We start from the raw sequence: 26280 nt of genomic DNA, 5'->3' as shown, positions 1-26280 counted from the left end.
AATTACCAAACTTTACCAGGTCAGCAATTGTTCTGTTGAATGAAAGAATGTCAGTAATCACTGATGGTCAAACAAATCATCAAAAATAGTCTATGGCTGGCTTTAGCTTCTAAAATAGATGGTTATATTGTCTACCCAAATTCTACATCCGGAGTGGCTCATTTAGTAACAATATTAGGCAGGGGCGTAGCTAGGGGGGGGCAGGCGGGACATGTGCCCCGGGCGCAACTTAGAGGGGGGCACCAGCGCCACCCCCTCCTGCACTAGAATTGTACCTGCGTCTATAGGACACAGGTACAATTAGAAGCAATGAATGGCCGGGTGCGTTCCGTGCCCGGCCATTCAGCACCTTTCTACGAGTAAAGTGGCGCGATACTTTGCGGCGCTTGCGTCGTTGAAAGGCGCTGATTGACAGGGAAGCATTCAACCTCAGGAGACCTGCGCAGAAGAGAGCATGTCTCTATTGCTACCGGACGGCGTGGGTTGGCGTGGGACGGGATTAAGGTTAATTTGAAGTTTGTTATTTTATCATAATAAAAAAAGTGTGTGGCATTATCTATGGGGGTGGCTTTATCTACAGTGGGGGCTTTATATATGGGGGGGCTATATACTGGGGTGGGCTATATGTGGAGCACTATATAAAGGGGTGGGCTATATCTACAGGGGGGCTATATACAGGGGTGGGCTATCTGTGGAGAACTATATACAGGGGTGGGCTATATCTACAGGGGGGCTATATACAGGAGTGGGCTATCTGTGGAGCACTATAGGGGAAGCTATATGTGGGACACTATATACAGGGGTGGGCTATATGGGGGCACTATCTACAGGGGGCTCTATGGGGGGCACTATCTACAGGGGGCTCTATGGGGGGCACTATCTACAGGGGGCTCTATGGCAGGCACTATCTACAGCGGGCACAGTGTGTGTGTGTTTGGGACACGGTGTATGGTGCTATCATAATTAGAGGTGCAGTGTATGGCGCTATTATATTTAGGGGCGTAGTATGTGGTATAATGAGAACTTTATCTTTGTTTATAGGTGTAGAAATGTTGGAAAAGTGAGAAGTTGAAGACATCTGAGCGGCAAACTGCAGAAATGGGCTGTGACCGGGAGAAGTCATCATAGAGGTCTGGACCGGATGGGGAAAAGTACTAGAATCTGAGACGTCACCGGTGAGTCACTTAATGTAAATGTTTATTCTGCCTCTAATCAGTAATGTAGTCACTGTATGATCTGCAGCGAGCTGATGGGTGGTATGATTATGATATGATTTATTTTTTGTGAAACAGCAACTCCCAGCATATCCTTACCATTGTTCGGGCCATGCTGGGAGCTGGAAACAATTTAGTGCAAACGTATACGTCAGGGGTTGCACTAAATTGAGCTGTATTTGTGCTGGTGCTGCATATATGTAATGAGCTTGGTTCTGGGGCTGTATTTATGTACTGAGCACTATTCTGGTGTTGTGTGTAGATATTTACTGTTAAAATGTACAAATGTTTTAATGCTCGAGTTACATAAAAAGAAATGTGGAAAAGGAATGACACGTCGATTGGTAGAGAAAACAAACATGGCGAGGGGGAAGGAGAGGTCGGGAAAGAGGTTGGGGGGGGGGGGGGCGCCAAACTGAATCTTTGACCCGGGTGCTGGAGAACCCAGCTGCGCCTCTGATATTAGGTTTGGTCCGTATTTTAATTATTATTGTAGATATGATTATAAAGTAATGTTAAACTGACAAAGCAACAGAGGCGATGGTGTCTAGTACAATACCTAAAGGTGGCTCATAGAAAGGTCCCCACAGAGGACCGCTCTATGAGCCAGAGCAAAGATCCTCTGAGTATCAGCGGCTCCTGCTCTGGTGGATTGGGCCTGTCCATGCATTACATAAACCACCATTCACTTGAATGGCAGCACGTCATACAGAAATGTATGGTTGTCTGCAATAACAGCGGATCTCTGAGCTGAAGCAGACATGTTGTCTTGGTAATAAAGAATATCTTTAATATTTGACATTTTCCCATCAACGTGCTGAAGGTAAAAACATTTTATTAAATGGTAGTAACATGTATCTTTTGTGTTTTCCTATTTTGTAATAATTAAATGAGTTGTAATTTAACTTTTGTAAAAAAAGAAAAAAAAAAAACACGATCTACTTAAAAACTTACCTGTCAGCTACTTTGGACATTTTTAAACAATGTCGATCTATCTGAATATTCAGAAAATCTATCTAAAAACAAAAGAAATCTCACATTAGTTCATTTTCAAAGTGCATGTACATGAAACATGATCAGTAAAGTTCCAGCTTTGGGTAACATAGCTATATAATCTAATATAAAATATTGCTTATTTCCTTTATATTCTCCTAACAGTTTTTTTTCATGTTTTTACTTTTTAGTTTGCTTCTCTGTGCAGTGAAACGAAACATTTTTTATCCTAAAATGTTGGCTGTCTGTAGCTGCTACTAGGAGGAGCTTATGGTACACTGTTTTATTATTGAGTTCAATGCATAAGTCATAAGCAGCAAGACCCTATTTCCCCCTAGTGGAAAAGCATATTAAGGGGAATGCATCATATATTTAGTTTAACACCTTCAAGCATCATGACATACCGGTATGTCATAGAGGGGGGGGGGGGGGTATCAAGCGTGCTCATGGACTGAGGCTGCTCTGTATGCTGTGGGTGACAGCTGTATATCACATTTGACACCTCACTCCAACGTTAAACTGCTAAGATTCTGCGATCAATAGCGACTGCGACATCTAAGCTGTTAGACAGAGGGGCCCCTCTGTCATCCCATCGCCCCACATTATTGCAGGGTGCTGATGCGTGTCATTGCAGCCGAGGGCCTACTGAAGTGAGGGCTTAATAGGAGACCATTAAAAGTACAATTCACGACAACGCATAAGTATTGCAGCACAAAGTACCAGTGATCAATAGATCGCATGTCCAAGTCCTCTAGTGGCATTAGAAAAAAATAAAATACTGTGTTAAAAACTTAAAAGGGGTTTTCCCATGAAGAGCGTTTATGACATATGACATAAATGTCAGATAGATGCGGGTCCCACCTCTGGGACCCGCACTGTAAAGGATCTGCCAGGCACTACGTCTGTGGATACTCCCAGGATTAATCAATCGACACCTGAGGCCAGACCTCTTAGACTGACACCGGCTCCCACCAATCAGGGTGGCAGGCTCAGGAGTGGGAGAGCCTATCGCGGCCTGGTCAGTCGGAGTTAGCTCCGCCCCCTGTCCATTTATACCTGCCGTTTTCTCTTCCTCATTGCTTGTGATTCTTCTTGGTTTCCTGGCCCCACTGCTGCCTTGCTCCAGCCTGCTTCTGCCGTGCTTCAGCCTTGCTTCAGTTCCCGCTTATCCTGCTTCGCTCTGCCCCCGGCTTGCTTCCTGCTCCGTGCTCTGCATTTGTATACTTCATTACATTCTGATCCTGACTGCTCGTTCACCACTCCGTTCCCTCACGGTGTTCCGTGGGCTACTGCCCCTTCCCTTGCTTGTTCCCTGTTTGTATCCCCTTGCACTTAGTCAGCGTAGGGACCGCCGCCAAGTTGTACCCCGTCGCCTAGGGCGGGTCGTTGCAAGTAGGCAGGGACAGGGCGGTGGGTAGATTAGGGCTCACTTGTTCCCTTCACCTCCTTCCGCCACTACATAATCACAAGCCCATACCTAGTCTACCATTTCTCCTACGCTGACACTATCATGGACCCCCTTGAGACCCTGACCCAGCAGATGCAGGGCCTCTCCCTACAGGTCCAGGCCCTGGCTCAGAGGGTCAACCAGTCTGACGCTGCCATAGTAGTACCCCTCACCTCACCTCTAGAACCTGACCTCAAGTTACCTGACCGGTTCTCAGGGGACCGTAAGACTTTTCTCTCCTTTCGGGAGAGTTGCAGACTTTACTTCCGTCTAAAACCTCACTCCTCAGGTTCCGAGAACCAGCGGGTGGGAATCATTATATCCCGACTCCAGGAAGGGCCCCAAGAGTGGGCCTTCTCCTTGGCTCCTGACGCCCCTGAACTTTCCTCCGTTGATCGTTTTTTCTCTGCCCTCGGACTCATTTACGACGAGACTGACAGGACTGCCTTAGCCGAGAGTCAGCTGGTGACCTTACGTCAGGGTAGGAGACCTGTTGAGGAATACTGTTCTGATTTTAGAAAGTGGTGCGTAGCTTCTCGGTGGAACGACCCGGCCCTAAGGTGCCAGTTTAGGTTAGGATTATCTGACGCCCTGAAGGATCTGCTTGTTAGCTACCCCTCTTCTGACTCCCTAGACCAGGTTATGGCCCTAGCAGTACGACTTGACCGACGTCTCAGGGAACGTCAGCTTGAACGATTCAGTGTTTTCCCCTCTGACTTCCCTGCGATCCCCCCCGAGGTGCCGTCTCCTCGCTCTTCCACGGAAGACTCGGAGGTACCTATGCAACTCGGGGCCTCCATGTCCCCTCGACAACGTAGAGAGTTCCGCAGGAAGAATGGTCTCTGCTTCTATTGTGGGGATGACAAGCATCAACTGAACACCTGTCCCAGGCGCAAGAATAAGCAGCCGGAAAACTTCCGCGCCTAAGTGATCATCGGGGAGGTCACTTGGGCGCACAGGTATTTCCCGTTAATATGAAACGCAATAACATTTTGCTTCCCTTTCAGGTCTCGTTTGCTGGCCGGTCTGCCACTGGCAGTGCCTTCGTGGATTCTGGCTCATCTGCTAATATCATGTCGGTGGAATTTGCTATGTCTCTAAAGATGCCTTTTATTGATTTGCCTTATCCTGTCCCGGTAGTGGGTATCGACTCCACTCCTCTTGCTAATGGTTATTTTACGCAGCATACTCCTGTTTTTGAACTCCTTGTTGGCTCCATGCATTTGGAGCAGTGCTCTGTACTGGTGATGCAGGGATTATCGTCCGATCTGGTATTAGGTCTTCCCTGGTTGCAGCTGCATAATCCCACGTTTGATTGGAATACTGGGGATCTCACCAAATGGGGTAGTGAATGCCTGACGTCATGTCTTTCGGTTAACTCTATTTCTCCCCGTGAGGAGGTAAACACGCTACCTGAGTTTGTTCAGGACTTCGCTGATGTTTTTTCTAAGGAGGCCTCCGAGGTGTTGCCCCCTCATAGAGATTACGATTGCGCCATCGATTTGGTACCAGGTGCTAAGCTTCCTAAGGGTAGGATATTTAATCTTTCATGTCCTGAACGTGAAGCCATGAGGGAGTATATCCAAGAATGCCTGGCCAAGGGTTTCATTCGCCCCTCGACTTCTCCTGTAGGTGCTGGCTTCTTCTTCGTGGGGAAGAAGGATGGTGGTCTTAGGCCGTGCATTGACTATCGGAACTTGAATAAGGTCACAGTAAGGAACCAGTATCCCCTTCCTTTGATTCCGGATCTTTTTAATCAGGTTCAGGGGGCCCAATGGTTCTCTAAGTTCGATCTACGGGGGGCGTATAACCTTATCCGCATCAAAGAGGGGGATGAGTGGAAGACTGCCTTCAACACGCCCGAAGGTCATTTCGAATACCTGGTCATGCCCTTTTGGTTGTGTAATGCCCCTGCTGTCTTCCAGAATTTTATTAATGAAATTCTGAGACATTACCTGGGAAATTTTCTTGTAGTGTACCTTGATGACATACTGGTGTTTTCCAAGGACTGGTCCTCCCATGTGGAGCATGTCAGGAAGGTCCTCCAGGTCCTCCGGGAAAATAATCTGTTTGCGAAAACCGAAAAATGTGTGTTTGGGGTACAGGAGATACAATTTTTGGGTCAAATCCTCACTCCTCATGCATTCCGCATGGACCCTGCCAAGGTTCAGGCTGTGGCGGAATGGGTCCAACCTGCCTCCCTGAAGGCGCTACAGTGTTTTTGGGGGTTCGCTAACTATTACAGGAGATTTATTGCCAACTTCTCGGTCGTCGCTAAGCCTCTTACGGACCTCACTCGCAAGGGTGCTGATGTCCTCCACTGGCCTCCTGAGGCCGTCCAGGCTTTTGAGACCCTCAAGAAGTGCTTTATCTCGGCCCTCGTGCTGGTTCAGCCCAACCAAAGGGAGCCATTTATTGTGGAGGTTGATGCGTCCGAGGTGGGAGTGGGGGCCGTCTTGTCCCAGGGTACCAGCTCCCTCACCCATCTCCGCCCCTGTGCTTACTTCTCTAGGAAGTTTTCGCCCACGGAGAGTAACTATGATATTGGCAACCGCGAACTTTTAGCCATTAAATGGGCTTTTGAAGAGTGGCGTCACTTCCTGGAGGGGGCCAGACACCAGGTAACGGTCCTTACTGACCACAAGAGTCTGGTTTTCCTAGAATCTGCCCGGAGGCTTAATCCTAGACAAGCTCGATGGGCGCTATTCTTTACCAGATTTAACTTCTTGGTTACCTATAGGGCTGGGTCCAAAAATATTAAGGCTGATGCACTGTCACGTAGTTTCATGGTCAATCCTCCTTCTGAGAAGGATCCTGCTTGTATTTTACCCCCTGGTATAATCGTTTCTGCCACTGATTCTGATTTAGCCTCTGACATTGCGGCTGATCAAGGTTCAGCTCCCGGGAACCTCCCTGGGGACAAGCTGTTTGTCCCCCTGCAATACCGGCTAAGGGTACTCAGGGAAAACCATGACTCCGCACTATCTGGTCATCCTGGCATCTTGGGTACCAAACACCTCATTACCAGAAACTATTGGTGGCCTGGGTTGCCTAAGGACGTTAGGGCTTACGTCGCCGCTTGTGAGGTTTGTGCTAGGTCCAAGACCCCTAGGTCCCGACCTGCGGGCTTACTACGTTCTTTGCCCATTCCCCAGAGACCTTGGACCCATATCTCCATGGATTTTATCACCGATTTGCCTCCATCTGGGTGGTAGTAGACCGCTTCAGCAAGATGTGCCACTTTGTGCCCCTTAAGAAACTACCTAACGCCAAGACGTTAGCTTCTTTGTTTGTTAAACACATTCTGCGTCTCCATGGGGCCCCAGTCAATATCGTTTCTGACAGAGGGGTACAATTTGTTTCCTTATTTTGGAGAGCTTTTTGTAAAAAGTTGGAGATTGATCTGTCCTTCTCCTCCGCCTTCCATCCCGAAACTAATGGCCAAACGGAAAGGACTAATCAATCCCTGGAACAATATTTAAGGTGTTTCATCTCTGACTGTCAATTTGATTGGGTCTCATTCCTTCCCCTCGCCGAATTTTCCCTGAATAACCGGGTCAGTAACTCGTCAGGGGTCTCCCCGTTTTTCTGTAATTTCGGGTTTAATCCACGGTTCTCCTCCGTTTCTCCTGGTTGTTCCAATAATCCCGAGGTAGAGGACGTTCATCGGGAACTGTGCACAGTCTGGGCCCAGGTTCAGAAGAACCTAGAGGCGTCCCAGAGCGTACAAAAGATTCAGGCTGATAGAAGACGTTCTGCTAACCCCCGGTTCATCGTCGGGGATCTGTTGTGGTTGTCGTCTAGGAACTTGCGCCTTAAGGTCCCGTCCAGGAAGTTTGCTCCCCGATTTATTGGGCCTTATAAGGTCATTGAAGTCCTCAACCCTGTATCCTTCCGTCTGGAGCTGCCCCCATCCTTTCGCATACACGACGTCTTTCATGCCTCCCTCCTTAAACGCTGCTCCCCGTCCTGGTCCCCCTCGAGGAAACCTCCTGTTCCCGTTCTCACCCCTGAGGGGGTGGAATTCGAGGTGGCCAAGATCGTGGACAGTAGGATGATCCAGGGCTCCCTCCAGTACCTGGTCCATTGGAGAGGATACGGGCCGGAGGAGAGGACTTGGGTACCTGCTCGAGATGTACACGCTGGGGTATTGGTCAGGAGGTTCCACCTTCTCTTCCCCACTAAACCGGGTCCTCTTAGTAAGGGTCCGGTGGCCCCTCATAAAAGGGGGAGTACTGTAAAGGATCTGCCAGGCACTACGTCTGTGGATACTCCCAGGATTAATCAATCGACACCTGAGGCCAGACCTCTTAGACTGACACCGGCTCCCACCAATCAGGGTGGCAGGCTCAGGAGTGGGAGAGCCTATCGCGGCCTGGTCAGTCGGAGTTAGCTCCGCCCCCTGTCCATTTATACCTGCCGTTTTCTCTTCCTCATTGCTTGTGATTCTTCTTGGTTTCCTGGCCCCACTGCTGCCTTGCTCCAGCCTGCTTCTGCCGTGCTTCAGCCTTGCTTCAGTTCCCGCTTATCCTGCTTCGCTCTGCCCCCGGCTTGCTTCCTGCTCCGTGCTCTGCGTTTGTATACTTCATTACATCCTGATCCTGACTGCTCGTTCACCACTCCGTTCCCTCACGGTGTTCCGTAGGCTACTGCCCCTTCCCTTGCTTGTTCCCTGTTTGTATCCCCTTGCACTTAGTCAGCGTAGGGACCGCCGCCAAGTTGTACCCCGTCGCCTAGGGCGGGTCGTTGCAAGTAGGCAGGGACAGGGCGGTGGGTAGATTAGGGCTCACTTGTTCCCTTCACCTCCTTCCGCCACTACACGCACCTATCTCTAGAATGGGGCCTCCTAAACCCTGTTCTAGCTTTTTGTGCTCATGCTGCCTCTCGGCCACTTACTGATTACATGGTCGGGAGCAGGGGCGTAACTAGGAAAGACTAGGCCCCATAGAAAACTTTTGACTGGGGCCCCGCTCCGCTAGGTATCACACAACCCCCCTTGTAGATAGTGCCTCCCTATAGATTCCACCACACAGCGGCCCCCTGTAGATAGCGCCATACACAGCCCCCTGTAGATAACGCCTTACAGCCCCCCTGTAGATAACGTCTTACAGCCCCAAATCCCCCCTGTAGATAACGCCATACGGCCCCCTGTAGATAATGCCATACAGCCCCCTGTAGATAATGCCATACAGCCCCCCCTGTAGATAACGCCATACAGAGTCTCCCCTGTAGATAACACCATACAGAGTCCCCCTGTAGATAATGCCATACAGCCCCCTGTAGATAACGCCATACAGACACCCCCTGTAGATAACGCCATACAGCCCCCCTGTAGATTATACCATTCATCCCTCCCCCTGTAGATAACGCCATACAGACCCCCCTGTAGACAACACCATACAGACCATACAGACCCCCCTGTAGACCCCCCATATAGCCCCACCCACAAAAAAAAACGGCCTACAAAAGACATGCATCCCCTATCCACAGGATAGGGGATACATGTGTGATCGCTGGCAGCGATAAGGAGAACGGGGGACCGAAAGTCCCCCGAAGTTCTCCATGACAAACCTCTGACTTCCGGCGTCTGCGCAGTTCAATAAAAATGAAAGGAGCGCTGGCCACGCATGCGCACAGCGCGACCGGTGCGCAAGTCATTTCTATGGAGGTGCAGACATTTGAATGGGTTTGCCGACGTACTGTGCAGACAACCTGTCAAACGACGACGCGTAAAAATACAGCCTCGTCAAAAGAAGTGCAGGACACTTCTTTCAGACGTAATTTGAGCCATTCTTCATTGAACTCAATGAAGCACAGCTCAAAATTTATGGCTGTCAGAGAAGCTTCGCAAAATGTGAGGAGGAGCATTTACGTCTGAAACGAGGCAGCTGTTTTCTCCTGAAAACAGTCCGTCTTTTCAGACGTAAAAGCCTGCTATCGTGTGCACATACCCATAGAGCCTTAAGGCCAATTTTACACCTTTTTCGGCCCATGCAGCGTTAATCGGTGCTCGCTTGCTCCTGTCACACTGAGCTATGGCTAGGGACGAGCAGTTGTTTCTCCGATCGCTCATCCTCATACATTATCATCAGGTCGGCAGCGCATCTCCCTGTTTACACAGGAGGATGTGCTGCCGACAACGATAATCTTTTACTTTTTTAAACCGATACGACCAGCAAGTGATTGAGCGTTTGCTCGTTCATCTGCTGATCGTTCCCTTGTTTACACAGGGCAATTATCGGCAACGAGCGTTATATGAATGATCGTCTGCCCGATAATAGTCATGTGTAAAACCCCCTTTACTTTTGCTTTATCTGTGTTGATGGTCTATGGTGTTGCTATTCTATCCTATCTAGGCCTCCAGTAGTACAATAGTGCGGTCATTAAATCCCCCAGCCTCTGTTGACTCTCTTAGTCTACACAGTCAAATAGTCCAAGAATGCCAGAAGAGTGTTCTATGTTTGGTTGGTATAGATTGATACTGTAGGCAGTGTTCCCTATAAGGTGTTGCCTATACGGTCCCCCCGCTCAGTAAACTTTAAAGCCTGCGCATTGTCACGTGCGGTGGATGCAGTGGAGTTGCCCCGGAGCCCCGATGCTAGCGACAGCCACATTCAATTGTATCTGCGTCCTCAGGAGATACAAATGAATACTATAGGCTGCAGGCCACATCTGGCCTGCAGCCTATAAGGCGCTGGGAAGACTCCCTGCATAGGCCGGCATGATGACGTCACTACGTCACGCTGGTCTGTGCATGCGTTCCGCCCGCAAGGCAGTGAAGCTTTCCGTCTGTCGCGGGAACGGGGCAAGGTAAATACAATATATTTTTTTGGGGGGCGAATATACAAGATGCGAAGCTGTGTAGCACTATTTACAAGAGGGGGAGAGCTGTGTGTGTGGCAGTATCTACAGGAGGGCTGTGTGTGGCAATATCTACAGGAGGGCTGTGTGTGGCGCACTATCTACAGGGGGGCTGTGTGTGGCGCGCTATCTACAGGGGGCTGTGTGTGGTTCTATCTATAGGTATCGCTGTGTGGGATGCTGTCTACAGGGGGATTTATGTGATTCTATCTACAGAGGCTGTGTGTGACGCTATCAACAGAGGGTCTGTGTGGTGCTATTTACAGGGACAGTGGTGTAAGAGAGTGATTCTTTCATCGATGCCCATAATTGGTGTTTATAACGGTCTATTTTACTGGTGTACTTGTAATATTATAGTATTTAAAAAAGTAATTAAAACTAATTTAAAAGTTTGTTTTCTTATTCCCTTATTCAGTACGCTATATTAGCATTTACTGGGTGTTTTACGTTTGGTCATCAGATCGCCCACCATTGATGGAGACTTGCCCTGCTCCCCAACTGCTCCGCTCAGGAATTGCTGCCAAGACTTAGAGGGAACATTGATGGTACGGTTGTGAGAACAACTTATTTAGTTTAACAATAAATAATTGTATGCGAGGAATAGACCTGACCTCATCTATTAAAAGAGATCTGTTTTACTGATGCACCAACCTGTCTTCGTAAGTCATCTTTTGTCGTTTTCCTAATCACGTGGGAAGCCATGTGCACTGGGCTTTGTGACTGAGAGTCCTCTGATACACCATATACGGACTGAATAAAGGATAATAGAAAAAAAACATTATTTTGACAGGCTGATCAAAGACATAAAATATTATATATTACATTCTAAAATATATACTGTTATTTCATGTCAATGCAAGCAAAATGTCTTTGCTTATGGGTATGCGCTTATATATGCTTGTTTAATAAGTTAAGATGGTTCTAAAATTGTATTATTATATACTTTACAATATCTCGTCACACATACACACACACATTTACCTACAGACCCAGAAGGCCTGTGACCATAGGCAACATATATGTTAATTAGACACTCAGTCCAATAAAGTCTCTAATACACCGGCTGATAATCTGCCGGTACAGCGAGCACCGATCTACGAGACATCGTTGATCAGCGCTCGTTTGCTCCTGTCACACGGAGCTATGGATGGGGTCGAGTGGTCGTTACTCTGATCGCTCGTTCCCATAAGTTATCATCACGTCGGCAGCGCATCTCCCTGTTTACACAGGAAGATGTGCTGCCAACAACGATAATATTTAACTTTTTAAAAAAATATACGATCAGCAGATGATCTTGTCTGCCCTATAATCTCCCACTGCAAAACCCTTTTAAGAGGAGGAAACAAGAGAGAAAAACAAAGGGACGTCTGCAAAAGGTGCTAAATATTGGGAGTAATGGACAGCAATGTCTGGCTTCATTACATAAAAGCAGACAAAACATTTGAAAGCCATACTGTACATGGGTGCAGTGTAAGGTGGCTTACAAAATGCCTACAGGATTCCTCAATTTAAATCCAGTCCTGGATAAGTATAAGAATATGCATAAGCAAAGAAACACCTTCATAAAAGCTGCAATCCTCAAGATCACAGCTTGGGGGCCAAATTCTCAATACTAATCAATGCTCCGTTAACTAAATACAATTTGCTCATCTTTCTATAATATACACAATATTCACGAGCATCTGATGCTTAAACACGTACACTTTTTCTAAGTGTTTAGTAATCAATGGTAATAATGGCTTTACCAATACATTATTTAGGCATATCTTTAAATATCCTAATGTTTTAATGAGTATTCACGTAGACATTAAACCCAATAATCCAACTATACAAAGCAAATTTAAAAGGAAAATGGATTAGGAAAAAAGATCTGCTATTTTTCCATGAACAGCGCCATTTTTGTCTTTGGGCTGTGTGTTATATTGCAGCTGAATTCACTTGTAAAGAGCTGAGCTCCCATAACAGACTTAACCTATGGACAACAGTGTTGTAGTTTCTGAAAAAGAGCAGATCTTTTTTTCTAATCCCAGACAACCCTTTAATGTAGCACACATGATGATTTAACCTAAGTAGACACTGATGGTCCTCCAGTGAAGAGTGCCAGCTTTGCCGCAGGGGCAAGGGTATTAACAAGACATCATACGGAATATAACAATAACCAGGCAACCACTTAAATCCATTATCCGACCACTGCACATTTAGGTATTTAAAAGGAACATTAGAATGATTAGAATGCCTAGGGACAGGTTTCATTCTGTTTACCTTTTCTTGGAGTAGTATTTTCTTACCTCCCTTCAAATGTTAAGGGTGTATTCACACTGTGCAGTTTTGCCACATAGCTGAAAAATGCACTGCAAAAATGCATGTGTTTTTACCGCAATTTCCATATTAACTGCAAAAATGTAGCAAATTGATGTAAAAACACATGCAGTTTTGCAGTGCAGTTTTCAATTGTGCAACAAAAAATGCGACAAAACCACACTGTGTGAATACACCCTAATGGTAGAATAGTAATTATACCTTTAAGGTAACTTTATTAGGACAAAAAGGAATGGCCATGTTTGCATTACAACTGTGTCCTTTTCAAAGTCAAAAGGGAGAAGTAATTTGGAAAGTTGTGTGTTTTTGTGGGAATATCAATAAGTAATGTTATGTTACACTGATCTGGCTGTTTCCATAGTGCTATTGCTTGAATTTGGATAACCTTGTCAAGTTAGTGGACGTATCATTTACATGAAAATGTCCCATTTAAAAAAAAATAAAAAAAAATAATTGAAAAATTATAGTACGGCTATTTTCACAAGAGCATTTTTGGGTTTGTTTTATTAACGAGAAAAAAAAAAGATAGATATGGATAATGGATGTTTCTATTTCAATCCAGTGTTTCATTTACTTTAATTTTAAATATAATAGAACAGATAGCTTTGTCATTCCAGAAAAAAATGATGTACTCTGTTCAACTGAAAAAAAAAAGAAAAACAGGCAGAATATAGGCTAATTGATATCATTTGCCGTAAGAAAAATCTCATTGCAATCAATGGGGCTCTTAACAGAACTTCGCTAGAGTGCAGTTTTATCGATTCACACATCCACCCCCTGCATCACTTGTGATGAGGTACAAGTTGTTACTGCCTCCCTGGTCAATGTTCTTCCATGCTTTAAACTGCCACTCTGCTCGAATTAATGATGAATATAATTACAAACCCACTGATCAACCACTGCCTAATGCCCCATGTCCTGCATGAAGGCCGTGCACGGCGTCATTTCTACTACAACGTGGATACCATGATTATAAACTATAAGCAACTAATAAGGTAATAACCACAAATATACTGACGACAACATCAGTAACCATTATGTTTTCTATGGAGTTTGGAAAGGGAAAAAATGGGACATTTTGGTATGACCAAAATTACCAATTCCGGTGGGTGTAAGACCTTGAAACAAACTCAAGGTCATGGTGCATTACTATGTATGAACAGATGTATGTGAGACTAAATGTACAGTTTTAAAAACAGCTTTTACTCTATAACATATACAGGAAAAATGTTTCCCTTGTATCAAATATTTTTAAGATCCTTTTATCTACACTTCATTAAGAATTTATTCACATAGGCTTTATTTTCAAAGACATCTTCCCTGCTGTTCATACCCATTAGCTCTGCATTAGAACCTCAAATTGGAAATCATCACTTTACGGACTTCCAGTGCCTCAGAGTTTCATTCCAGTAAGTTAAAGTAAACTATGTAAGGCCCCATGCACACGAACGTAAAACCGCCCGTAATTACGGGCTGTAATTACGGCACGTTTTTACGGGCCCATGGACTTCTATTGGCCACGGGTGCCTCCCCGTATGCCTACGGGAAGGTGCCCGTGCCGTTGAAAAATATAGAACATGTCCTATTTCAGGCCGTAATTACGGCACGGGCAGGCCCATACAAGTCTATGGGTCTCCTGTAATTACGGGTGACTATGTGTGTGCACCCGTAATTACGGGAGCGTTGCTAGGCGATGTCAGTAAATAGTCACTGTCCAGGGTGCTGAAAGAGTTAAAAGATCGGCAGTAACTCTTTCAGCACCCTGGACAGAAACTACCGATCACAATATAGATCGACCTGTAAAAAAAAACAAAAAAAACAAAAGCGTTCATACTTACCCAGAACTCCCTGCTTCTTCCTCCAGTCCGGCCTCCCGGGATGACGTTTCAGCCCATGTGACTGCTGCAACCAATCACAGGCCAATCACAGGCTGCAGCGGTCACATGGACTGCCGCATCATCCAGGCAGGTCGGGCTGGATGTCAAGAGAGGGACGCGTCACCAAGGCAATGGCCGGTTAAGTATGAATTTCTTTTAAGTTTTCTGTCGAAAGGGCTGTCCCTTCTCTCTATCCTGCACTGATAGAGAGAAGGGCTGCCGATTACTGCAGTGTAATTTTGCAGCGAAAACGTGCCCGTAAATACGGGTGGAATACTGGTGACACCGGACCCGTATTTACGGGCACGGGTCCGTAAATACTGGTGCAATACGGGTCAAATACGTGTGACCAAGGACCCGTATTTACGGGAGGACAAAAATACGTTCATGTGCATGAGGCCTAAGGATGGCAATACGTATTACCACCCATAGCGCCATAGGTTTGTTTTACTATGAATGACCTTCTCGGCCATTCAGAGCTCTGACATCAGATTTATACAGTGCCATGCAAAAGCTTGTTCCATGAAAACAACATTATTTAAATCTGATAGTATCTTCTGCTTGGGCCTTTCCACCTTAGTCTAGGGTGGAAAGGTCCGAGCAGAAGATTTGACCATGAGCGTCTGTAAAATTGTAAATTTACTACAAACTTAAGATTTCCCCATTGGGGAAGGAATTGTGCAACAATTGCAATAATGTCGACATGTTTGAAATTCTAGCAATCTTAGCCAGTCAGACACTGGAGGCTTTTTCCCCTCTTAGAAAAACATTGAGGTTGTGCAAGAGTTTAGTTAATGCTGAGATTTTACTTTGACTCAAAGGAGACCAAATTTCAACATTGAGCGCTAGTCTTAATATATACTAGAGTAGATAAAAAAGATAATAAATGGTAATTATTGGTAATTGGTGTACAAGTAGGTAAACCGGGAGTACAGGATATCACCAGACTAACCTTTTTGACCTTCTGGGGATTCTTCATTCGACGGCACTTTCTTATGTCCATCTCTGTGGTATTCACGCATCCAGGCTAAATGAATGAAACAAAAATGTGTTCATGGAGTAAGTGCAATGTGTTATAATGCACATTTAGAATAAATACGTTAATAGATTTTCTAATAAAATATGCAATTAAAGCAATGATCAATATAGTGTTGAAGTGGCAGCAGTTTTGGTCTTTTGTAGCCAATTCCTAAAAATAACTACATTCAGTGAAAACCTTGAATGACCTGTTTCCCCATAAGAAAATACCTTTTGCATCCTTACGTCCAAAATGTACAGTTCAGCCTTACCTTTAGGCTATAATTAATTTACCTGTAAAACAGTGGCATAACTACCGCTGTAGCAGCCATAGCGGCTACTACAGCACCCGCGGCATGAGAGGGCCAGTGCCCGCCGCCGGGACGTGCCTCCCCATGCCCAATGATGCCGCTAGCAGCCGCTTCCAGCCGCTACAGCGGTAGCAACGCCACATTCAATAGCATCTGCGTCCTTAGGACCCAGATGCCATTGAATCCAATGGCAGAGCAGGAAGGTATCTCCCTGCCCTGCCATTTACTAGGCTATAGGCTACGTTCGTAACTGGATCACGCAAAGATCCCGTCGGAGTTGATTCTTTGGAGCAGCTCCGTATGTGGCGGAAACGGTGCCTAGGTGAGTATAACTTTTTTGTTTTGTTTGGGGGGGTGCTATGAGGGACAGGTGGGGGGCACTATCTACAGGGAGGCTTTATGGCAGAATTTACAGGGGGCACTATCTACAAGGGCGGGCTGTGTGTGGCACCCAGGGGAGGGGGTGGCAGTCAAAAGTTTGCTATGGGGCCCACTCTTTCCTAGTTACACGCCTGCTCCAAAACCATTAATCTATCTTAATCCAATATATGCATCCATCCCAAAGTTTGACTTTTTGAGCTAGTCATCTCTGGATTTTGCACACAGGCATTTTTCTGAGAAGCTCGATGTAAAAAACAGAAGCTAAAAATAATTATAATCTTATATTAATTGGAGCGGAACAGTTTTACTAGATAAGAGGTAGCCCCTGCTTTGTGGGAATCTGACTGCTGCAACTCCCACCAATTGCTAGAACGGGGACCCCTTCTCCTGTCCCTCCCCACCAGCTAGTTCGCAAGTGGGATGGGGTGGCAGTTGAGCATGCATGTTGCTCCATAAAACTCTTTAGGAGGTATGGAAACAGCCGTAAGCTTTAAGGATTGGCTTTTACCAGACTTCTGAATGGCTAATCTGCCTAATTATCCATACATAGCGATACATCCTATCACAAGACAAACCAGATTTGCTACTTAGAAATCTGGGTAAGGTTCGGAGACAAACCCTTTGGGATTTAGTCATTAATAATGGTTACAGGGATTTCTGAGAAATAGGAAATAAATTAGGATAGAATTAGGAAATGGTTGTATAGAATTTTCAATAGCCTGATTTGCAAGTGACTTTTTTTTTATGTTAGGCGGAAATGCCCTTTAACAAAATATACAGTAACATTTAAGAATATTTAGACAAACCACTGGTCGATGCACATCCCAGAATCCTCTCTCTTGGCTGTCCAGGATCTTTCTTTCAGTTTTATCCTTTTTCCTGTCAATTCTGCAAATGAACACATTCAAAATATTTTAGCTTGTATTTTGTTTAGATACTATTGTTTTTATTGTAAAAAAAAAAAAACAAAAAAAAAAAACAAACAGCATTCTAAGGCCCTGTTCACACAGTTTTTTTGCAGGTAGAAAACATCTGCCTCAAAATTTCTACACGAATTTGACCTGCCTGCACTCTTTGCTGCGTTGTTTGCGGCATTTTTCAACCGCAGCCATTGAGCGCTGCGGCCAAAAAACGCAGCAAAAAACGCTTTCTCTGCCTCTTATTGATATCAATGGGAGGTCAGAGACTGGGGCGCCTGAAGAATGGTCATAATGCTTCTTTTTCCCGTGAGCGTTTTTCTCTGCGGGAAAAAAACTGCCTCTGCCACCCATTGAAATCAATGGGAGGCAATTTCAGATGTTTTCTGACGCAGTTTCCAACGCGGTTACCGCGTCAAAAACCGCACCAAAAAACTAAGTGTGAACAGGGCCTTATAGTGCATCAGAGTTTATGTCAGGCTTTCTGATTTTGTTGATATTAACAATAGCGCAGTATGCAATGCTATACTGGTCATCAAAAACAGGAGCCTGACAGACCCCATTAAAGTAAATAGGGTCCATTGGGATGTTCGAAAACTGATCTGTCATAACTTTTTTAAATTCAGGCTATTGTGAACAGAGCCCTATTGCGGTTAGCATTTATTTTGAATATTTCAATGTTTTCATTTTTTTTTATTCTTCTTTACCAGCTTTTAGTTTAATTTGAAATAATTCCTCTACATTTAATGTATTGCGGGTCTTTATCTACCAATAGTTCTGGATTGATCATTAAATTATTCATGAACCGGGGGGTGTGGCCTAGCAGCAGATGTAGGCAAACGTGTGTGGCTGGAGCTCCCGCTGTTCCCATCCTGCTAATAGCATTTATCCTTTGCCTACCTGGGCAATATTTGCAGAAACAGTCACTGAAGCTGGAGGTGACCGGCTCGGTCAATCTCACTGAGATGACCGGCTCTAAAAAACAAAGAACACCTCCGGCAAGTCCAAGATTGCGCCGAGGAGAAAGACTGCCGGAACAGAAGTGCGCACTCTGATGCAGCAGACAGGCTGGAGAGATTTGCTCGAACACCACGAGCGGGCATATCAGCGAGCAAGGTACCTGTGGCTAAAGGTGGAAAGGCAGACAGCCCATCCTATGGCTCACGCTACTCCGTACTGGAGGAAGATATGGTGAGTGAAGGGGAGCAAGAGCTGAGTGGACACAGGCGGGAAATGTCTAATGATAGTGGGAGACCACACCACAGGAAAGGCAGAGTGCAGGAGCCTTCCCTCACAGACATACTCACGGCAGTGAAACAGAATTCCTCGATTCTCTCAGGTGGGAGGCTTGAAGGAGGACATATTGCTTTTGAGGAATGATTTGCAGAAGGTTGCAGAACGTACTACAGTAATTGAAGGGAGAGTGTCTGAGGTTGAAGATGCTATTCCGGGGATACGGCGAGATCTGCAGTCGCACTCACTAGCTATGGTGGCCCTACAGGCCAAGACGGATGACTTAGAGAATCAGCTATGCAGAAATAATGTCCGTTTGGTAGGAGTACCGGAAAAAGTAGAGGGTAATAACTCGGATGAGTTCTTTGAAAAATGGCTGCTTGAACAGTTTGGTCGGGAGGAATTGACCCCTCTATTTGCTGTCGAAAGAGCACACAGAGTGCCTACCAACCCGGGACCGCCGGGCTGACCTCTGAGGCCGGTATTAATAAAGCGCCTACATTATAAAGATAGAGACCGGATATTGCAGAAAGCAAGGGAACGGCAAGATATCTCCATTAATGGCGTTAAAGTGTCCTTTTTTCTGAAATTCTCTCCGGAAGTGCAGAAGAAACTATCGCAATACTGGGATATTAAAAAACGCCTAAGGGTCATGAACATCCAATATTCTATGATGTATCCCCGGCTAAATTGCGAGTGGTTGTTCTTGGGACTACTTCTTTCTTTGAGACGCCTAAGGAGGTTACCAGATGGCTGGACTGTAATGAAAGTCGATTGAGGAGACCTGCTGGAGTGAGAGACTGTTCAGTGATGGAGCCCGGTGGGAGTGCTGATATTATGAGACTTTAGTACTTTATGATCTGCTATGTTGTTTTCATGGGTGAGAGTACACCCACAAAAGAGTTCAGTATGGTGGTATCTTTTACAAAGCTATTGTAATTGCTAGTACGGTTATTACAGGTTAACTATTGTGTAATAGTTTACATGATATATATGCTGGTAACCACTAGACGGGAGTGGTAAAAATGCTACATGGTCATGTTAGAAGAGAATGTAAGGCCTGTAGTAAGTACACACCCAGGTGTGCCTACGTTGGCTAGGAGACACAATATATGTCGCTCTGACACTTTTAGAAGGGGAGGTTTCTGAGGGGGGGGTTTCTTGGGGGGGGGTTTCTTGGGGGGGGGGGGGTGCACGGCCCAGTATCTCTGTCGAATTGGTTAGGACCCGTGGAAGACATCTTTATATTTTGATGCATGATGGGGTCGGTTAGATGTATATCCTGGAATGTCAGGGGACTGAGGGAATCGAGGAAACACCAAGTGATTTTTGACCATATCAAACAACAAAATGCTCTGATAGTGGAGTTGCAAGAGATGCATTTGACCAGGGACTCGGTGTCGTTATTACATAGAGTATGGATAGCTCATGGGTTTCGCTCCTTCCATACGACTTATACCATGGGGGAGTGCACTGCACCCTCTATCACTGGGAATGTGTTCTAGTTGTATTGTATATTCCCCTTCCTTACTCAAGCTTTGTACTTAAGAAACTTATGGAGAAACTTTCAACACAGCCTGAGGTACCTTTAATTTTGATGGGAGACTTTAATGCAGTGATGCATGAGGGGCTAGATAGATTTCATAGTGGGGGTGGGGACAAAGGGAGGGCATGACAGAATTTGGAAGGCTAATTATGGAGATGGGATTGCAGGACATTTGGAGAGATAAACACCCAGGGATACGCCAGTACTCATGTGCCTCATCCACGTTCCAGTCACTCTCCCGGATAGATCTGATAGTATGTTCAGCTTTTGCGGTATATTATATCACAGAGGTGGAATATTTGCAAAGAACATTGTCGGATCATTCCCCTGTGGCGATGACGCTGGCAGTGGGAGAACGGCTCAACAGAAGTACTTTGGGTTTAATGTTGACTCGGTACCGCGTGGGGTCTTATGGGACGCAATGAAGGCCTGTTGAGGGGAGTGTTCATCCAAAATATTAAGTGGATCAAAACAAGGTCTAGACAGTTGGGGGAAAGTCTGATGGAAAGGGTGGCAAAAACTGAAAGGAGACATGTGGAAGAGGGCTCAGAGGATTCACTTAGAAACTGGGCCGAGGCTCAGAAACGGTTGAGAAATCATGAACTGGAGAAAGAAGATAATAAGAGAATGTTTATTAAGCAGAAATATTACAAAGAAGGGGAGACTGCTGGAAGGTTGCTAGCTAGAATGGCACAGCCACAAAGGAGTAATGACTTTATTCATGGCCTAAGGGGGAGGGGGAGGCTGGAGACAGACACGGGGCGTATTTTGAAAGTGTTTGAGAAGTTCTATACTGACTTTTATACCTCTAGAGTGCAATACACTAGAAAGCAATTGGAGCAGTATCTGGGAGATATTCGATTACCTAGCCTGGGTCCAGGGGACAGAGAGAGCTTGGAGGAACCTATTTCCTTGGAGGAACTAGTAAGGGCAATAGGAGATATGGCAAATGAGAAGGCCCCAGGTCAGGATGGTCTGCCTGGGGAAATCTATGAGTATAGGGATGAACTAGCACCAAAATTACTAGATACCCTACTGGATAGTTTTGAGAGAGGCAGACTACCTGATTCTTTATATGAGGCGACGATAGTGGTCCTACCAAAAGAAGGGAAAGATAACCAATTACCGGAATCTTACAGACCGATATCTTTACTGACATCGGATATTAAAATCCTGACGAGGGTCTTAGCGCAAAGGCTGAATAAGGTGGTACAGCTAGTTGTACATGACGACCAATCGGGGTTTATGCCATCCAAGTCAACGGCTGTAAATCTTAGGAGGTTGTTCCTTAATCTTCAGGTAGTGCCGGATGAACCCGTGGGGAGAGCTGTGTTGACACTGGACGCCGTAAAAGGCATTTGATTGCGTAGAATGGGGGTATTTATGGAAGGTCATGGGTAAGATGGGATTTGGTCCTAATTTTGTGAAGTGGGTTCAGTTGCTCTACGCGGCTAGAATAAGGGCGAATGGAGTGCTGTCTGGGCAATTTCTGCTGGCCAGGGGAACGCGTCAGGGGTGTCAGTTGTTGCCATTATTGTTTGCTCTGGCAGTGGGACCTTTAGCTTGTGCAATACGACAAAACGAGCGCATAAAGGGCATGAAATACGGGGCGGTGGAAGAAAAAATCTCTCTCTATGCTGACGATATATTGATATATCTGACAGATACTGAAAATACTCTTGCTTTAGTCCTAGACACGATCACAAGATTTGGAGTCTTTTCTGGTTAGATTATAAACTGGAATAAATCAGCTCTCATGCCAATTGACCCGGTCAATATTGAAGACACTGGAGAAGAGCCCCATATTCCGGTAGTTTCAGAGTTTACATACTTGGGGGTTAAAGAGGCTCTGTCACCACATTATTAGTGGCCTATATTGTACATGATGTGATCGGCGCTGTAATGTAGATTACAGCAGTGTTTTTTTTATTTAGAAAAACGATCATTTTTGACGGAGTTATGACCTATATTTGCTTTATGCTAATGAGTTTCTCAATGGACAACTGGGCGTGTTTTACTATATGACCAAGTGGGCGTTGTGGAGAGAAGTGTATGACGCTGACCAATCAGCGTTATACACTTCTCTACATTCATTTACTCTGCAGATAGCGATAAAGCTATATCGCTAAGTGCAGCCTCATATACACACACACTAACATTACTGTAGTGTCCTGATAATGAATATACATTACCTCCAGCCAGGACGTGATGTGTATTCAGAATCCTGACCACTTCTGTAGCGTCTCTGTGAGTTACAGCATAGCAGGTGTAGTCTCGCCAGATTACGCTGTAAACTGTCATTCACAGCGAGATCTCGCTGTGCTGTGCTGTAAATCACAGAGACGCTACAGACGTGTCAGGATTCTGAATACACATCACATCCTGGCTGGAGGTAATGTATATTCATTATCAGGACACTGCAGTAATGTTAGTGTGTGTGTATGAGGCTGCACATAGCGATATAGCTATATCGCTATCTGCAGAGTAAATGAATGGAGAGAAGTGTATATCGCTATCTGCAGAGTAAATGAATGGAGAGAAGTGTATGACGCCGATTGGTTAGCGTCATACACTTCTCTCCACAATGCCCACTTGGTCATATAGTAAAACACGCCCAGTTGTCCATTGAGAAACTCATTAGCATAAAGCTAATATAATAAAAAACACTGCTGTAATCTACATTACAGCGCCGATCACATTATGTACAATATAGGCCACTTATAATGTGGTGACAGAGCCTCTTTAAAGTGACGAAATGTCAAATGTCAAAGACTATATGTCCTTAAATGTACTACCACTGTTGCCCAAGGTTAAAGCCAAGGTGGAAACTTGGAATAGACTTCCTCTCTCTGCTCTGGGGAGGACTAATCTAATTAAAATGATTCTTATGCCTCAGGTTCTTTACATTATCCACAATTCTCCAGTATGGATACCCAAGCACTGGTTTAGAAGATTACACAATCTTTTTTGGGATCTGGTCTGGAAACGAGGGGTACCTAGAAAAAAATTGGAGAAACTACAATTGCCAAAAGATGAAGGGGGTGTGGCTTTACCGAATGCTTGGATATACTACTTGGCAGCCCAGAGCCAACATTTTAAAGAATGGGAGGACAAAGAGAAATGGGGATCCAGTGCACAGATATTGTCATATTTGGGGGGAGGGATTAATCCGCTGGGAGGGCTGGAAGCACATACCTACTAGAGAATAGCATGTACTAAACTGACATTACTTCTGATACATAAACATAAACAGATACTGGGAATAGGGGTGTGTACTAAATATACTCCCATTTGGCATAATCCGGTTCTGTAGGAATTATATCTACTAGAGGGCATGCAAAAATGGGAGGTGGCAGGGGTTACAAGATTGAGTCAATTGTACTATGATACTACACTGAAGTTCTTTCAGCAATTAAAAGAACAGTTTCACCTGGAGCACACTATGTTTTATCAATATTTGCAGATACGACATGCACTGCGGCGCAGGTAGCTTCAGCAGATTTGACTATTTGTACACTGGGAATATTGGAATATACAGTTAAGGCGGACACATCTAAAAGGGCTGATCTCGATGGCTTATAAGAATTTGCTATCAGAGCATTTGGGAGATTCTATGGAGCTAGTGAGAGTGAAATGGGAGCAGGATATTGATTCTCTGCCCAAAGACGACTGAGAGGAGATCTTAGCGTTAGCCTATCATTTATCTATTAATATGGCACAGAGGAGATCGCAACTTTTCTTGATACATAGAGTTTACCAGACTCCTTGGGTCCTGAAACAGATGGGACTCAGATCAAATGCTAAATGTCCCAGGTGTACGGAGGAGAAAGCAGACATTTATCATATGTTCTGGACATGTGGGGCCTTGCAGAACCTATGAGGGGAGATTTTGGAATTGATAAAAACGGTATATGGTATGCACTTATCGGCAGACCCAAAGTTGCTGCTACTGGGTTTGTTGGAGAACTGGAGGGCGACAAGCTGGAATGTTTGGCAATTGCAAAAATTCTATACCAGACTAGAAAGTGTATAGCTAAACACTGGTTGGATGCCGAGCCTCCCGTGCAGAGGGAAATTGTGGGAATGCTAAAATACACCATTTTGATGGAGTATAAAATCTATTCAAAAAGGGGTAATGTAAAGAAATTTGATAAGCAGTGGGGAAGATGGTTGGACTGCTCGGGATTGGTGTCACCAGAACTGAGCGGACTATGTGCACAAATATAAGAGATCATTCCTAGAAACAATGAGAAAACACTTGGGGTGCATAGCAGGGTCCCAAAGACAAGACCGACTATGAAATTTTCTCCTTTAGGAGATAGTTGATTGACCAGGGCATATTCAGTATACGGGAGAGGCGGCCAAGGGGGATACCTCAAGGCAGGAGATGACAAGGCGAGGGGTAAGACACGGTAATAAGGCCATATGCATATACTGAGAATGGATACGGATTTATGGGGTCTTGTGATCATTTGTCCATATGGAAGAGATACTGGCAGGGGGCTGTGCAGGGGTTGAGGGTGTGTGTGGGGGGGTGCAATGTTGGGATATTTCTGTAAGATGTTATAATGGAAATGTATACAATGCTGATACAGTTGATGCATAGACGATAATGTATTGCTGTTCTGTTAATAAAATTGAACGGATTTAAAAATTACCCATGAACCTTTAATTTCTCATATTTTCTATTACCAGTTTTCTTTATTTTGTTTTCTACTTTTGTCTCTTCAATCTTATGTTTATTCTTAAATGGATACATGAGCAATTTCATGTAGTCTCTGAGGTAATCATTTGAACATTAAGCCAACAATTAGAATTGTGCCTTTAAAAAGTTTAAAGACAAATTAATTGATAGCATATCTTCATGATATGTCATCAATATGTGATCGGTGCAGGACCGACCACTGGGACCTCTATGATCACGAAAAGATATAGGCTACTACACTTAGTGAAGCGCTGCCACCTTCGTCCATGTACTGTGTCTGGTATTGAAACTCAGTAGCAGCTCAACCCCTTCACTTCAATAGTGCGGAGTTGAAATGACAGACAACAAATGGGTAAACGTGTTTGGCAAAAGCTGAACGGGCTGCAACAAAATACTAAGCAGCCACTTGTTCACATGATCTTGACAATGCCGGCAGTTGACCTGCCTAATATAGAACCTATAATTCCACAGACTATGTAGTCATACATCAAGCACTTCATGCCTTTTTTCTGGCATAGAAAATGCCCAATTTGCGCAGATTTTCTGTTTATGCACAAAAATGTGCATCTGCCAGCATCGTAGATCAATCACGGAAACGGGGTCTAGGGGAGTATAATGTTTGTTTTTTTGTTTTATTTGCTTGGGTGGCACTATCTACAGGGGGAGCTGTATGGCACTGTCTACAGAGGGGGGCTGTATGGCACTGTCTACAGGGGGGGCTGTATGGCACTGTCTACAGGGGGGGGCTGTATGGCACTGTCTACAGGGGGGGGCTGCATGGAACTCTACAGGGGGGGCTTTATAGCACTGTCTACAGGGGGGGCTTTATGGCACTGTCTACAGGGGGGGCTGTATGGCACTGTCTACAGGGCGGGCTGTATGGCACTGTCTACATGGGGGGCTGTATGGCACTGTCTACATGGGGGGGCTGTATGGCACTGTCTACATGGGGGGCTGTGTGGCACTGTCTACATGGGGGGCTGTATGGCACTGTCTACATGGGGGGCTGTATGGCACTGTCTACATGGGGGGCTGTATGGCACTGTCTTCATGGGGGGCTGTATGGCACTGTCTTCATGGGGGGCTGTATGGCACGGTCTTCATGGGGGGCTGTATGGCACGGTCTTCATGGGGGGGCTGTATGGCACTGTCTACATGGGGGGGCTGTATGGCACTGTCTACATGGGGGGGCTTAATGGCACTGTCTATGGGGGGGCTTAATGGCATGGTCTATAGGGGGGGCTGTATGACACGGTCTACAGGGGGGGGCTGTATGGCACGGTCTACAGGGGGGCTGTATGGCATTGTGATGTCTGTATAGTGATGTGTGTAGTGTGTGATTCTGTACAGTGTGCTTAGTGTGTGTGTGTGTAGTTTGTGTAGTATGTGTAGTAGTGTGTAATATAGAGGTCTGGTCTGGGGTCTATTTTCTATTTTTAGGTGTCTGGTCTGGGGTCTG

General features: G+C 45.4%; 1 protein-coding gene across 3 annotated transcripts in view; it reads right to left on the bottom strand.

Moving 5' to 3' along the window:
• Positions 1-26280, bottom strand: part of RGS6 (regulator of G protein signaling 6) — a 481401-nt gene that overhangs the window by 44360 nt on the left and 410761 nt on the right. For all 3 annotated transcript variants that reach the window (XM_075844496.1, XM_075844495.1, XM_075844497.1), the window contains 4 exons: positions 17227-17308; positions 15664-15738; positions 11167-11265; positions 2169-2230 (listed from right to left, as the gene is read on the bottom strand). In XM_075844496.1, coding sequence (XP_075700611.1) covers positions 2169-2230; positions 11167-11265; positions 15664-15738; positions 17227-17308 — 318 coding nt within the window. The remainder of the gene's footprint in view (positions 1-2168; positions 2231-11166; positions 11266-15663; positions 15739-17226; positions 17309-26280) is intronic.

The sequence above is a fragment of the Rhinoderma darwinii genome, chromosome 12 (assembly GCF_050947455.1).
Source record: "Rhinoderma darwinii isolate aRhiDar2 chromosome 12, aRhiDar2.hap1, whole genome shotgun sequence".
Taxonomy (NCBI): Eukaryota; Metazoa; Chordata; class Amphibia; order Anura; family Rhinodermatidae; genus Rhinoderma; species Rhinoderma darwinii.
Note: the sequence above shows the minus strand (reverse complement) of the source record. Positions and strands in the feature narration are given on the sequence as shown.